Source organism: Ranitomeya variabilis, chromosome 2, assembly GCF_051348905.1.
Source record: "Ranitomeya variabilis isolate aRanVar5 chromosome 2, aRanVar5.hap1, whole genome shotgun sequence".
NCBI classification, from domain to species: Eukaryota; Metazoa; Chordata; class Amphibia; order Anura; family Dendrobatidae; genus Ranitomeya; species Ranitomeya variabilis.
In genome coordinates this window covers 876,452,780-876,469,666 of record NC_135233.1, presented here as the reverse complement: position 1 = coordinate 876,469,666, position 16,887 = coordinate 876,452,780, and the positions used below count along the sequence as shown (strand labels likewise).

Sequence of the window (16,887 nt, the reverse complement as noted above, 5' to 3'; positions counted from 1 at the left end):
TTTTTAAATTTATTATTTTTATTAACAAGAAAAAATGCACCCCAATTTTTTTTTTGTAATTTCTCCTGAGCATAACAATACCTCATATGGGGGAGAAAACCACTGTTTGAGCACACTGCAGAGCTCAGAAGGGAAGGTGCGCCATTTGACTTTTTGAATGCAAAATTTGCTGGAACAATTGGCGGCCTCAATGTCGCGGTTGAAGAGCCTCTGATGTCCCTAAACAGTGGAAACCCCCCATAAGTCACCCCATTTTGGAAACTATACCCCTTAACCCTAAGATTTTATAGTTTTTATAATTAGGTCCAATTTTTGGTGTTGTGTTTGTAAAATGAATGTTTTTAAAATAGGAAATCATGTCAATGTCATTTTTAATTGAATATTGGGACGCCCTTTTCTGAAAAATCCGTACTTGTAAACATTTTATTTTGGCAAGTAATGGGTTAAGGAATGCATTTAGATGAGTAGTGAGCACCTTGAACCCCAGGGTGCTTTATAAAAGTTTATAACATTGAGCCATGAAAATAAAAAAATCAAATTTCTCTACAAAAATGTTATTTTGGCCCCAAATTATGCATTTTCATAAGGTGAACAGGAGAAATTGCGCCATACAATTTTTTGTGCAATTTCTGCTGAGTACACAGCTACCTCATATGTGGCGGAATACTACTTTTGAGGCAAAGTACAAAGCTCAGAAGGGAAAATGCGCCATATTGGAGTGAAGATTTTGCTGGAATGGTTTGAGGGTGCCATGTCACATTGTCAGAGCCCCAGAGATGCCAGAACAACTGAAACCCCCTTTATGTGAACTCATTTTGCAAACTACATTCCCCAATGAATTCATCTAGTAGTTCAATGATCATATTGACAACACATGTGCCTCACAGAATTTTATACCATTGAGCGGTAAAGAAATAATAAATTACATTTTTACCAGTAAAATGTTTTAGCCCCATGTTTTTCATTTTTCTAAGGGCTAATATGATTTATTTCACAATCAACTGAGGTACATGTTTTTCTACATGTATTCAGGAAATATTTTTCAGGCACAGTTCAGAGCTCAGAAGGCAAGGTGTGCCAGATTTTACTATTATGGTTTGCAAGTAACATGACACACTGGGAGAGCCCATGAGATGCCCTCACAGCAGAACCATAAGTGACCCCATTTTGTAAACTGCACCTCGCAATGAATTTATCTAGGGGTGCAATGATCATATTGACACCACTGGTGTGTCATATAATTTTATACCATTGGTCAGTGAAAAAAAGATAACTACATTTTTACCACAAAAATTTAGTTTAGCCCCGGATTTTACATTGTCACAAAAGAAGTGGGTAAAAATGGCAGCAAAATTTGTCCCATAATTTCTACTGAACTTGGCAATACCCCATATGTGGCTGTACAGTACTACTTAGCCATACGGAGAGACTCGGGATGGATGGAACACTCTTGCCTCATGGAGCGCAGATGTTCCTAGAACAGTTTGCAGAACTCCATATACAGAGCATCTGATTGCTTGAAGAGCAAAATTCCCCCTCAATGACCCATTTTGGAAAATATACCCCGTGGAGAATTTATCTACAGGTGTAGTGATGATTTTGACTCCATGGGCATTTTCCAAAAACATGCAGCAATTAATGTTGCCTAGTGAAAATTGCAAACTGACGTTGTAGTGACCAGTATGCTGTAATGACCAGTACATTGCAGTCACCAGAACATTGCAGTCAACAGTATATGTAGTTTAGGTACACTGTAGGGCTCAGAAAGGAAGGGGCATTTGGATTTGGGAGCAGAGAATTTGCTGAATTTCTTTTGGCTCATGAGGAGCCATTTCACTTTTCCAAATCCTTTGTGCTACCACTAACGTGGAAGCCCTGCATCTGTTAACAGATGGCAGACCTGAGTGGGGACTTGCTTTTTTTGTGGATTAAATTGAAAATTTTATTTGGAACATTTTACATAACGTTTGGGATCACATTATCCAGTGCTTTACACTGACCACTTACTTTGGGGTTTCCATCTAAATCTCTGAGTGATGTGATTCAGATGAAACCCCTGAGGGATACATTCACTATAATGAGGCACCAGAGGTACTATTGGATTCCGTCTAACCTCTGTTCAGCGGTGTCTTTCTTTTTACAAATGCACAAAACTGTGGCCGACGGCATTTTTATGCAGTCCTAAAAAGACTCAAACCACCGGATCACAGACGGCGTCCACAGTGCCTTCATCTGCCTCATATATTGAATCTTCATCCAGGGGTTCCATCTGATTGATGTATTTCAGAGATTTACATGAAAACCCAGGTGCAAGCACTCAGTGCATAGTGCATGATAAATGTGCGCCGAGCATTACTGCGATCTTTGGAAGGCAGAATGAAAAAAATAACCGCAGGTGAAGAATTTTTTTTTATGCCATTCCTCGTATGGTATAAGTGATTAGGCGACTTTATTCTTCAGGTCGGTGCAATTACAGAGATACCTATTTATATTGGGTTTTTATGTTTGGCTGCTGTCACAGTAAAAGACACTTTTTATTTGAAAAAATAGTTTTTGTATCACCATATTTTGCAAGCTATAATTTTCCAATATACGATTGGTCCACACAGTCTTGTGAGGGCTTGTGTTTTGCGGGACAAGTTGATGTTTTTATTGCACATGATGAGCACATGACTTTTTTATTGCTTTCTAATTTGATTTTAGGGAGACAGAATGAACAAAACCCAGCAATTCAGGAATTTTTTCGTGGGATTATGCCATTCCATGTGTACTAAAATTGATGAGGCAGTTTTATTGTAGGATCAGTACAATGTTAGTGATACCATATTTGTATTTTTTTATGTTTTGGCGCTTTTACACATTGAAAAGTGTTTTATAGAAAAAATAGTTATTTTTGCATTGCTTTACTCTGAGAGCTATAACATTTTTATTTTTCTGCTGATGGAGCTGTATGGTGGCTTGTTTTTTGAGGGATAAGATGATGTTTTCAGCAGCACAATGGATATTTATATCCATCTATTTTATCGCGTTTTATTCCACTTTTTAGTTCGGTGGCATGATGATAAAGCATTGTTTTTTGCTTTGGTTTTTATTTATTTTTTATGGTGCTCACTAAAGGGGTTAAGTAGTGGGAAAGTTTTATAGGTCGGGTCGTTGCGGACGTGGCGATACCAATTATGTGTACTTTTATTGTTTATATTTTTTTTTCATACCAATATTTATCTATGGATACAATAACTTTTGAATTTTATTACTATTTTATATTTAAAAATATATATATATTTACAATTATTTAAAACATTTTTTTTTTTTTTTACTTTTTTAGTTTGTCCCACTATGGGACTGTAATTTTTTGAAGGCTGATTGCTTGTACAGCATGGGGATGCAGCAGCATTCCCATGCTTTGCAAACTGTCAGCTCTGCACTGACAGAGAAAGTTGCAGATCATGCACTGCGCATGATCAAGCAATGTTCCTACCTCTGGTCACCCGGATGTCGTCATGATGACATCGGATCACCATGGCAATGATCGGGACCCCGCGTCACGTGGTCTCCGATCCTAAGGCAGAGGAGCTGTCATCTCTCTTCTGGCTCCTGGAATGCTGCAATCACATTTGATCACAGCATTTAGGGGGTAATAGTGTTGGAAGCGGTGTGTGACCGCTCCTGGCACTTAGTGCAGCATCAATGACTAGTGGTGACATCATCCAGCTTACTGCGGGTCACTGAAGCTGTATTCCTAGCTGGGCTGAACAGCAGTGACTTCAGCACCATGAGAAAAAGTCACTGAGTTCACCACAGTTCAGCTCAGTGAGTTCAGCGTAGATCACCGTGAATTCTCATAGTAAATTCTCACAGTGATCTGACCTGAACTCACTGAGCTGAACTGCGTTGAACTCAGTGACTTTTTATCACAGTGCTGAAGTCACTGCACTGCAGCCCGGCTGGGAACGCAGCCTCAGTGACTCACGGTAACCTTGATGAGGTCACCGCTAGTAATTGATGCTGCACTCTCAGCAGCTCATTCACCAGTGGTTCTCAGACTGGACGGTCGCATCTTGACACCATCCAAGTTGAAAGCTATTAATCCCCAGACATGGATTTCAACGTGGGACAGAATGTCGGACAGGTGAGGAATATTGTTGTTTTTATTTTTTATTTTATTACAGGAGATGAGCGCTTCAATAGAAATGAGTGTTAGGTGAGTATAACTACGTTTATTATTTTTAAACAAAAATGAAAAATTGTGTTTTGTTTTACTTCTAATAAAAGACTTTATATTGCTGTGTCTTTATTTACACTACAACTATAGGATTAGTAATAGACAGGTGTCCATTACTAACCCGTGGGCTTGATGTCACCAGACAATACAAAAGTGACATCAACCCCACAAATATTACCCCAATTGCCACTGTTACAGGGCAACTGGGAAGAGCCAGACAAAGCTCCAGAATTGGCGCATCTAATAGATTTGCCTTTTCTGGGCTGGATGTGGGCTGCTATTTGTAGGCTGGGGGTCAATATCCATGTCTCCTTAATAGCCTGAGAATACCAGCCCCCAGCTGTCTGCTTTAGCAAGGCTGGTTTTCAAAAATGGGGGTACCACATCCCTTTTTGTTTTGATTATTTTTTTCAAATTACAAAGAAAAACAGCGTGGGGACCCCTCTAAGCTGACAGCTGAAGGTTGCAGCACACAGCTGTCAGTTTGCCTGTCTGGTTAGCAAAAATACAAGGGAACCCACGCCATTTTATTTATAATGTTATATAATTCTATATTATTTATTTAAAGCGCAGTCAGCGGCTGATGAATACTGCCATCAGCGGCCTCCTGTTCTCACTGTTACTAGCGGCAGCAGGTATAGGCCGATGTTATAGTCGAGTTATATTCCCTTCGGCCACTGCTTGCTCTCGCTGTTGTCACTTGAATATAAATCTCATCTTTCACCCCTGCTCAGGCTGATCGTCTTCAGTACCTGGTGCTGGGTAACAGCGCTAACTGTACTGTTGCGTCCCAGGCGCCGGTGCATGTCACACTGATGACATTCAGATGTCATCCATGTGTCACCAGTGCGCATGTGTGCAGGACGTTTTGCAGCTGTTAAAAAATGGACATGTACAGTATTTTGCCAGTGGATACATGGTCTGTGGAAACACACTGACATGTCCACAAACCTCTACACTTGAATGAGTCTACCTGTGTAAGTGTCTCTGCTATGTGTGGAAGTGGTCACTACATGTACTGGACACACTGATGTCTGAAATTGGCCTAAGGCTGGTTTCACACGTCAGTGGCTCCGGTACGTGAGGTGACAGTTTCCTCATGTACCGGAGACACTGACACACGTAGACCCATAAAAATCAATGCATCTGTGCAGATGTCATTGATTTTTTGCGGACCGTGTCTCCGTGTGCCAAACACGGAGACATGTCAGTGTTCGTGGGAGCGCACGTATTACACGGACCCATTAAAGTCAATGGGTCCGTGTAAAACACGGACCTCACATGGACCTTCTCCGTCTGGGGTCCGTGTGCATGCAGGAGACAGCGCTACAGTAAGCGCTGTCCCCCCCACATGGTGCTGAAGCTGCCATTCATATGTTCCCTGCAGCAGTGTTTGCTGCAGAGAAAATATGAATAATAGTGTTTAAAATAAAGATCTATGTGTCCCCCGCCCTCCCACCCCCTGTGCGCCCCCCCGCTGTCCTGAAAATACTCACCCGCTCCCACGTTGGCTGTCACTCCTTCCTCTCTGCCCCGCGCCTCCTACTGTATGCGGTCACGTGGGGCCGATCATTTACAATCATGAATAGTCGGCTCCGCCCCTATGGGAGGTGGAGCCACATATTCATGACTGTAAATGATCGGCCCCACGTGATCGCAAACACTAGAAGCCGCGGCCAGACCAGGAAGCAACGAGGGAGGCGGGTAAGTATTTTCTGAACAGCGGGGGGGCGCACAGGGGGTGGGAGGGCGGCGGACACATAGATCTTTATTTTAAACACTATTATTCATATTTTCTCTGCAGCAAACGCTGCTGCAGGGAACATATGAATCGCGGCTTCAGCGCGATGCAGGGTACCACACGCGTGGGTACCACACGCTCCGTGTGGTACCCACTCTCCATACGGGCGGCACACGTGTGCCGCCCGTATGGCCTACGTGAGTTCCCAGGCACACGGACATGGATAACTCCGGTACCGATTTATTCCGGTACCGGAATTATCTGGACGTGTGGGACAGCCCTAAGGAGGAGTTTGGGTGTAATGGGCTCTAAGCAGCGATGAATGGGAGCTCCTACTTATAGCACTGCTTAAAGCATATTACACCAGTACAACCCCATACATACACTGTTTCTGTGGATTTTAGACATAGAGGACTTCTATGTGGCATCTAACAAAGACTCAGGAGAGTCGAAACGTTTCATATTCATTTTCACCTGAAGTACTGAATATTTCTATGTATTCATGATAGGTACTTGCTGCACTAAACAAACCATTAACAATTGGGATTGTACAGTGAAGTTCATTTCTATGTATGTTGGGGCTGCACCTCTGTCTACTAGCACCTCTATTCACCAGATGATTCAGTGCACTCCAGTTTAAAGGATTTGGATTCATTTATGTCAGTTTTTAGAAAGGGAAAAAAAGGTTCTGTAAAATGTACATTTTTTTTCCATTCTAAAAAGGGACACATAATGGAACCAAGGCTGACCCCACAATAATGAATGGGGTCTCCCTGGATCAGTTGTATCAATTATAAATTTTGAAAATGTATTTTATTTGATTCCTAAAAGTGGAACATACAAAGTAATGCCTGAATGCAAGCATTCAGTATCCTTACTATGTAAACAAAAATGTTATCTATTTTGTGAAACTTCTGTTTCATAATTTCTGCTTTTACATTTATGGGTGCTTATTCAAAGTTCATAAAACAATTAGGTTAGCAAAACAAGTGTGTGATGATGTCAGCACAGTATATACTATGTACATATTAATAATATGTGATTATGTGTTTAGGTTTTACAAGATGCTGACATAAAAACCAAAGAAGAGGAGGACTCGCAGTCATATAAAATTGTTAAACCTGGATTAGATTCTGAAAAGGTAAATTCTCCAGAACGCACCTTGTTCAAACATGTTCTTCTATTGCATATAGCTTAGCAAATGTACATATAGCAGTATGATATAATTGTTTCTTATTCGTAGTTTTATAGTATGTTGATGATTTTATATAAAATGTAATTATTATAAAGATTATTTAAACAATGGTGAAGATTAATATTTGCAATAGGTAATCAGTAGTGTTGAGCGATACCTTCCGATATCCAGAAGTATCGGTATCGGATTGGATCGGCCGATATCCAAAAAATATCGGATATCGCCGATACCGATACCCGATACCAATGCAAGTCAATGGGACAAATATCGGAATGTAAATAAGCCCTTTCTGTCCTTGTCCTTCCTGTTCCGGAGGGGGGAAGAGTGTGGGCGGACACTGTGCGTGTCTGTGTGTGTGGGCGGGGTCTGTGCGTGCCTGCTGGGGATCTGTACGGGCCTCTCGGGGGGTCTGTGCGGGCTGCTGGGGGTCTGTGCGTGCCTGCCGGGGCTCTATGCGGGCTGCCGGGGCTCTGTGCGGGCTTCCGGGACTCTGTGCGGGCCCGCAGGGGCTCTGTGAGTGCCTGCCGGGGCTCTGTGCGGGCTGCCGAGGCTCTGTGCGGGGCTGCCGGGGCTCAGTGCGTGCCTGCACAGACCCCCGGCAGCCCGCACAGAGCCCCGGCAGGCACGAACAGACCCCCCACGGTCACACACAGACCTCGCCTGCACACACATACACATGCAGTCTCCGCCCACACTCCATTATAGTGCATAATTGCACTATAGGAACTTCTGATTCCGGTATCCGATATCGCAAAAGTATCGGAACTCGGTATCGGAATTCCGATATAGCGAATATCGGCCGATACCCGATATTTGCAGTATCGGAATGCTCAACACTAGTAATCAGTATTATTCCTACTGGGAGCCTTGGGCATTCAGTCATAGACACGTAGCTTCAGTGATCATGAGCGATGGCTGAAACCAGGCAACTGACAGCTGTCTCTGCACTGATGCACTGAAGAGCTGGCTGTCAGTCAGTGCTGGGACATGGTTTCAGCCACCTCTCACTATGGATTGAGGGGTGACTGAAGCCACACTGGCTGCACCTCTTTGACTGAAAGCCCAAGATTTGTGGGAGAAAAATAAAATTAATTTCCTCTTGCAAGCTGGGCTTTCAGTGTGGTGGCCGCACAGCTTCAGAACACTATAAACCTGAAGATTAACCCCATATATGCAGGTATGGGTATTTTCTGACATCACATGTTATCTTTAAAATAAATATAAATTCATTGTAATGGCTCGTGCAGGGTAATATACTAGGAGCATCTTCAGACATTTGCATTTAAATTTACACAGCCTGTTGGCGATCTTATTTGCTTACTAAAATTTGGCACAATATTGCACGTATTGCAGTAGACAATATTATTCTACATGTCTAAGCATGAACTTAATAGAACAAAGCTGTGAAAACCTTATTGAATAATATATTTAGTGACAAAACTGATTATCATCGATCAGGTTCCAGTGGAAGGTATTGCCATCCTGCACCAGTTTCCTTTCTCATCCAGCCTACAGCGCATGTCAGTCATTGTGGAGATCATGGGAGAAGATGAATTTCTCGTTTTTATGAAAGGAGCTCCGGAAATGGTAGAGCACTTTTGTGCACCAGACACAGGTATTGTTACAAGAACAAAAATTGAAGCCATTGACATCTTTAAATACATTTTTTGTACTGCAGTGAATGTACTTTTACCAATATAAGAAATTTAGCTTGTGTAGAATGCAAGAATATACACTACTCTTAAAAGTAGAAAGTTGAGTCCAGCATCCAGAAGATTAAAAAACCCTATTTTATTAGTAACACTTTTTTTAAATCCAAAAATGAAAAGGTGCAGGCTTTTTACTGATTATACTATTCAAGCTTTACCTTTACCATTCACAGCAACTATCCCAGTCCAATAAATGAGCTAAAATACAGGTTGTGTCTAATTACAATTGCATCATAGATTTCACCCATTTAACACATGATTAAAATGAAAGAATCAAGGAAAATAGGGAAAAGTTTTTTATGGAAAAAACAATAAATATATAAAATGTAAGAATGGTTATGATTTCCCATTTAAAGTAATAAAAATGTCTTAAAACATTATTTCCCCTTCTCATTGTTCTGGCATTTGGAAAATATTTAATAATTATGGTAATCGTAATTGACGTAAAACTGGAAAGATTTATTCTGATTTCATGTCAGATATTGAGAAATACATGTGTCTTTTTATATAGTGAATGTAAACTTGTGGTTTTATCTGTATATAGCTTTCAGTTTAATAAATTCAATAAATCAAAATTTGTATTTTTACCAATTATTTATAGATGAATACAGTGTTAAATTATTGCATAAATTATTTATTGATCTTCAGCATGAACTGTGCAGGCCAATCAAGATCAGATATCATTGTGTAGAAATAACATGGGGCATGTGACAGTGCAAATTAGTATATGTGAAAATCGATCAGAAATAACATCTTTAATGTTAATAACTCCAAGAATATATTTTTTTGTTGTGCAGTGCCACTAAATTACCACAGAGAACTTGAACTTTATACTTCACAAGGTTTCCGAGTGATTGCGCTGGCATACAAGACGCTAGCTACAAATAATGCCCAGATCATAGAAAGCTTAGAAAGGTAAAGTAATACAATGCGAGTAATTATAAGCTTTTTATGTTTGTCGGAAATGATCATCGTCTTTACATATTATCAGTACATTCCATACCATTTTATTTATTTCCTCATTCATTCTTATTATGTTTTCTTAGGGAAGAAGTAGAGTCTGATTTAGTGTTTCTTGGATTTCTTATAATGGAAAATAAAATAAAACCTGAGACAAAACTAGTGATTCAGGAACTTACGGAAGCAAAAATAAGGACTGTCATGATAACTGGTACATTTGTATTTTACTACTACTACTACAAATCTATATAATAAGATTGTAGGGGTCATTGTGGGAGGTCGGGGAGAAGAGGAATATAGAAGGGTGGTTTCTGACTTTGTGGATTGGTCCCGGACTACGTCTAGAACTATATGTAAAGAAAACCAAGGAGTTGGTGGTGAGTTATAGAAGGAAAAAGGAGGATTACTTACCGATCAATATTGCAGGCCAGGAGTTGGAGATGGTTGAGAGCTACAAATATTTGGGGGTTCACCTTGTCAGTAAACTCGATTGGAGGTATCATACAGAGAAGATTTACAAGAAGGGAATGAGCAGACTCTACTTTCTTCGGACACTCAGGGCGTTCAATGTGTGCAGTAAAATGCTGGAAATGTTCTACCAGTCCATTTTGGCAAGTACCATTTTTTTTGCTATCACATGCTGGGGCAGTAGTGTGCAAGTAGCTGACGCTAATAAGCTCAACAAACTTATCAGTAAAGGCCCCGTCTCACTAAGCGATTTACCAACGATCACGACCAGCGATATAACCTGGCCGTGATCGTTGGTAAGTCGCTGTGTGGTCGCTGGGGAGCTGTCACACAGACCGCTCTCCCCAGCGACCAACGATCAGGGGAACGACTTCGGCATCGTTGAAACTGTCTTCAACGATGCCAAAGTCCCCCTGCAGCACCCGGGTAACCAGGGTAAACATCGGGTTACTAAGCGCAGGGCCGCGCTTAGTAACCCGATGTTTACCCTGGTTACCAAAAAAAACAAACACTACATACTCGCCTTTCGGTGTCCAGGTCCCTTGGCGTCTGCTTCCTGCTCTGACTGAGCCGCCGTACTGTGAGAGCAGAGCGCAGCGGTGACGTCACTGCTGCGCTCTCACTTCTCACTGTACGGCCGGGAGTCAGTGAGAGCAGGAAGCAGACGGCAAGGGACACCGAAAGGCGAGTATGTACTGTTTGTTTTTTTTGGTAACCAGGGTAAACATCGGGTTACTAAGCGCGGCCCTGCGCTTAGTAACCCGATGTTTACCCTGGTTACCAGTGAAGACATCGCTGGATCGGTGTCACACACACCGATTCAGCGATGTCAGCGGGGCCTCAACGACCAAAAAAAGGTCCAGGCCATTCTGACACGACCAGCGATCTCGCAGCAGGGGCCTGATCGCTGGTACGTGTCACACATAGCGAGATCGCTATGGAGGTCGCTGTTGCGTCACAAAACTTGTGACTCAGCAGCGATCTCGCTAGCGATCTCGCTATGTGAGACGGGGCCTTAAGGCAAGCGCAGTTATTGGCTTCCATCTGGACTCTTTTGAGGAGTTATTGGAGGATAGGACTCAGAAGAAGTGTAGGGCTATAATGAACAATAACACACACCCACTATACGAGCTGTTCTTGAAGCAGAGGAGCACATTCAGTAGCCGTCTAATCCTACTAAGGTGTAAGAAGGAGAAATTCAGGAATGTATAATAATTTCCTAAGAGTGGTAGACAACATTGACTGATTGCAGGTGTACTAATTTCAATTAACAGTGACTCACATTCCTGAACTACCCACATTTATTTGTTATGTAATGTTGGTATACTTGTGCAAGATTTGTGTCCTAATATCTTATGTACTGCTGTTTGTATTGCTGCTGTAATACCGTAATTTCCCCCGGGATCAATAAAGTGTATCGCATCGTATCGTATATATTATAAGAATGGCTCATTATTGTATGTGATTGGCTTGAAGTTTCACTGTGGCGCCATTGAATATTTCATTATGTAATATTTGACAATTGTCCAAAGTGTTATCTACTGAAGCAAATAATATATAACATTAATAATAAAATATAAATAATATACGGCACCATGGTGCTATATAAATAAATAATAATAATATAACTAAAAAATAAGATACGTTTCTATCCTCTGGATTGCATTCAAACCATGTTCTTTTGGCTAAACAATTACAGCACATCAGCAGAGACAGAGACAAGAGCAAGTAGGACATTCTATTTACTTGCAGTTGTTTTTCTTAGGTGACAACCTCCAGACTGCTTGTACTATTGGGAAAGCTTCAGACATGATTCCTCCAGGGAGTGAGTTGATTGTCATAGAAGCGAATGCTCCAAAAGAAAGTTCTCCTGCATCAATTACTTGGAGAAGTAGTGAGATGATCCAAGACAAGAGTAAAGCTCCACAGGTATGGTTCAGTATTTTAAGTTACCACTTATTCGCGTACCAATAAAGTCCCAAAGTCTTCTTACAGAACTAATAACTAGTCATGGGCAAGCACCGAGCATTTCCTGGTTTGTTCGTCGGTAGCTTGGAACTGTCTGCTACGCACTGTAATGCCGCAGCCATGTTGGTTGTGAATTACAGTGATTGGCTGCCCGCACAGTGTCATCAGGTCTATATCAGACTTGGTGCCGTCCTGCTCGTCACAGTCTACTCCGGAATCGGGCAGTGTAGGGAGAGGTGCTGCTGAGATACGGACAGATTTGGTGGTGTATAATTAGTGTGGGTATACCATATAGAATACACAAATCCAGCTAAACCAAAAGTCCTTCTGAGGACTAACTATGGTATATATATGTATCAGTGCTAGACAGGCAGTGTATGTGGCAGACTTCATTGCATGCAGCAAGATGGTCCATTCCATTACTGTCTGCTGCTGCCTATTACAGATATTTACTGTATATACATAGCCCCAGGTATCAGTGGCCAGGAAAAAAATGTTTGTATCTTAATCCTGATTATTTTCTAAAAAAGCAATCCAAAGCACACGGTTTATTTTCTCCATTAGCTTGTTGGCACTGCAAAATACAGCCAGATCCTTTCCATAGTACTGCGTGAAAATCCAGCTATTTTAAACAGGGGTTTTGCTGTCACAACAATCACATCTGAGTGCGCAGAAAATTCTGCCATTTCTGTGCTACTGTAAAATTTTGTTGGTGTGTGTGATACAATTTATTGACACAAGTTTGGTGAAAAAAATAGTTAACTAGAGGGCAGGTATTTTTCACTGGGTTGTGCGAGTCACACGTCTCACATATCAGTGTGGTCAAAATTGTGCCATTTAAGGGCTCCATTGCATTTTTTTTGCTGTGACTTAGCCAAGTTACTGACACTCGTTTGGAGAAAAAAATAATGCAGGCCAGATATTTGAAAGTATCTCTGTAACCTCACATATCAGTGCGCTCAAAATTGTGCCGTTTCAGGACTCCATTCCTTTTTTTTTTTTGCTGTATCTTAGCCTAGTTATTGACATCCATTTGCTGCAAAAAAAAAACACACAGGCCCCATTTCGAAGTGCATTGAACAGCAAGGTGGATTGCTGCTCAGGGGAAAAAGAAAAAAAAATCTTTAAATCTTCATCTTAGTGAGTGTGAATGAGCTGAGTGTGACCTGAGCGTAAGTGCGAACCGCGGTAAGTGTGTGACTTGTGATTCTGTGACTTTGGATTCTGGGAGTTTCCAAGGGAGGAATAACTGAATTGCTGTCTGTATTTTATTAATACTTTGCATTTACAGTATTTTTTATTTAACTTTTCTGTCTGGTGCAATTCCCATTAGGAAATGTGCACCATATTCGACAATATCATCCAGTGCACTTCTTGCCACATGTATGCAATCCTAGATGGGAGCACGTTGTGCATTTGGAAACCCAGATTCCGGATCTAAATGTGCAGCTGGCAACACTGAGATCCATTGACAATATGGAAAGGAGTCTTCTGCTCACTGAGCATATGCTCAATGGGATAGAAGAGGGGGGATGGTAGGATGGAGCTGCAGGACAGTGGAGCAGCAAGCTGGGTGACAGTTAGAAGGCCGGGTAGAGGGAAGAGTGCCAGGGAGGCTAGTCCTGATCTGGCACACCCCAATAAGTTTGCTAAGTTGGCAGATGAGGGGGCTGCCAGTACAGGGGTACACTGCTGCAGCCAGGCATGTCCTCTGAAAGCCGAAGGAGAGACTGCTACAGTAAGGGGGGAAATAGGAGAGCAGGGCAGGCCAGACAGGTGCTGGTAGTGGGGGACTCAATTATTAGGGGAACAGATAGGGCAATCTGTCACAAAGTCAGGGATCATCGAACGGTGTGCTGCCTACCTGGCGCTCGAGTCCGACACATCGCTGATTGGATTGACAGATTACTGGGAGGGGCTGGTGAGGACCCAGCGGTCATTGTGCACATTGGCACAAATAACAAAGTTAGAGGTAGGTGGAAGGTCCTTAACCCCTTCCCGACATTTGACGTACTATCCCGTCGAGGTGGGGTGGGCCCGTATGACCGCCGACGGGATAGTACGTCATCACCGATCAGCGGCGCTCATGGGGGGAGCGCGGCCGATCACGGCCGGGTGTCAGCTGCATATCGCAGCTGACATCCGGCACTATGTGCCAGGAGTGGTCACGGACCGCCCCCGGCACATTAACCCCCGGCACACCGCGATCAAACATGATCGCGGTGTACCGGCGGTATAGGGAAGCATCGCGCAGGGAGGGGGCTCCCAGCGGGCTTCCCTGAGACCCCCGGAGCAACGCGATGTGATTGCGTTGCTCTGAGGGTCTCCTACCTCCCTCCTCGCCGCAGGTCCCGGATCCAAGATGGCCGCGGCATCCGGGTCCTGCAGGGAGGGAGGTGGCTTACCGAGTGTCTGCTCAGAGCAGACACTTGGTAAGCCTGCAGCCCTGCACAGCAGATCGCAGATCTGGCAGAGTGCTGTGCACACTGCCAGATCAATGATCTGTGATGTCCCCCCCCTGGGACAAAGTAAAAAAGTAAAAAAAAATTCCCCACATGTGTGTAAAAAAAAAATAAAAAAAATATCCTAAATAAAGAAAAAAAATATATATATTATTCCCATAAATACATTTCTTTAGCTAAATAAAATAAAAAAAACAATAAAAGTACACATATTTAGCATCGCCGCGTCCAAAACGACCCAACCTATAAAACTGCCCCACTAGTTAACCCCTTCAGTAAACACCGTAAGAAAAAAAAAAAAAAAACGAGGCAAAAAACAACGCTTTATTATCATACCGCCAAACAAAAAGTGGAATAACACGCGATCAAAAAGACTGATATAAATAACCATGGTACCGCTGAAAACGTCATCTTGTCCCGCAAAAAACGAGCCACCATACAGCATCATCAGCAAAAAAATTAAAAAGTTATAGTCCTGAGAATAAAGCAATACCAAAATAATTATTTTTTCTATAAAATAGTTTTTATCGTATAAAAGCGCCAAAACATAAAAAAAATGATATAAATGAGATATCGCTGTAATCGTACTGGCCCGACGAATAAAACTGCTTTATCAATTTTACCAAACGCGGAACGGTATAAACGCCTCCCCCAAAAGAAATTCATGAATAGCTGGTTTTTGATCACTCTGCCTCACAAAAATCGGAATAAAAAGCGATCAAAAAATGTCACGTGTCCGAAAATGTTACCAATAAAAACGTCAACGCATCCCGCAAAAAACAAGATCTCACATGACTCTGTGGACTCAAATATGGAAAAATTACAGCTCTCAAAATGTGGTAACGCAAAAAATATTTTTTGCAATGAAAAGTGTCTTTCAGTGTGTGACGGCTGCCAATCATAAAAATCCGCTAAAAAACCCACTATAAAAGTAAATCAAACCCCCCTTTATCACCCCCTTAGTTAGGGAAAAATAAAAAAAATAAAAAATGTATTTATTTCCATTTTCCCATTAGGGTTAGGGTTAGGGCTAGAGTTAGGACTAGAGTTAGGGCTAGGGTTATTGCTAGGGTTAGGGCTAGGGTTGGGGCTAGGGTTGGGGCTACAGTTAGGGTTGGGGCTAAAGCTAGGGTTAGGGTTTGGATTACATTTACGGTTGGGAATAGGGTTGGGTGTGTCTGGGTTAGAGGAGTGGTTAGGGTTACTGTTGGGATTAGGGTAAGGGGTGTGTTTGGATTAGGGTTTCAGTTATAATTGGGGGGTTTCCACTGTTTAGGCACATCAGGGGCTCTCCAAACGGGACATGGCATCCGATCTGAATTCCAGCCAATTCTGCGTTGAAAAAGGAAAACAGTGCTCCTTCCCTTCAGAGCTCTCCCGTGTGCCCAAACAGGGGTTTACCCCAACATATGGGGTATCAGCGTACTCAGGACAAATTGGACATCATCTTTTGGGGTCCAATTTATCCTGCTACGCTTGGGAAAATACAAAACTGGGGGCCAAAAAATAAGTTTTGTGGGAAAAAAAGGATTTTTTATTTTCACGGCTCTGCGTTGTAAACTGTAGTGAAACACTTGGGGGTTCAAAGTTCTCACAACACATCTAGATAAGTTCCTTGGGAGGTCTAATTTCCAATATGGGGTCACTTGTGGGGGGTTTGTACTGTTTGGGTACATCAGGGGCTCTGCAAATGCAACGTGACGCCTGCAGACCAATCCATTTAAGTCTGCATTCCAAATGGCGCTCCTTCCCTTCCGAGCTCTGTCATGCGCCCAAACAGTGATTCCCCCCCACATATGGGGTATCAGCGTACTCAGGACAAATTGAACAACAACTTTTGGAGTCCAATTTATCCTGATACCCTTGTGAAAATACAAAACTGGGGGCTAAAAATCATTTTTGTGAAAAAAAAGAATTTTTATTTTCACGGCTCTGCGTTATAAACTGTAGTGAAACACTTGGGGGTTCAAAGCTATCAAAACACATCTAGATAAGTTCCTTAGGGGGTCTACTTTCCAAAATGGTGTCACTTGTGGGGGTTTTTAATGTTTAGGCACATCAGGGGCTCTCCAAACGCAACATGGCATCCCATCTTAATTCCAGTCAATTTTGCATTGAAAAGTAAAATAGCGCTCCTTCCCTTCCGAGCTCTGCTATGCACC

The 16,887-nt window shown here is 42.2% G+C and overlaps 1 protein-coding gene across 1 annotated transcript in view; it reads left to right on the top strand.

Annotated features, from left to right (window-relative positions):
* LOC143808072 (putative cation-transporting ATPase 13A4) overlaps positions 1-16,887 on the top strand; it is a 506,094-nt gene that overhangs the window by 251,398 nt on the left and 237,809 nt on the right. The window contains exons 15-19 of the mRNA XM_077290329.1: positions 7,018-7,104; positions 8,617-8,773; positions 9,665-9,782; positions 9,914-10,038; positions 12,061-12,224. Of these exons, the coding sequence (XP_077146444.1) occupies positions 7,018-7,104; positions 8,617-8,773; positions 9,665-9,782; positions 9,914-10,038; positions 12,061-12,224 (651 nt within the window). The remainder of the gene's footprint in view (positions 1-7,017; positions 7,105-8,616; positions 8,774-9,664; positions 9,783-9,913; positions 10,039-12,060; positions 12,225-16,887) is intronic.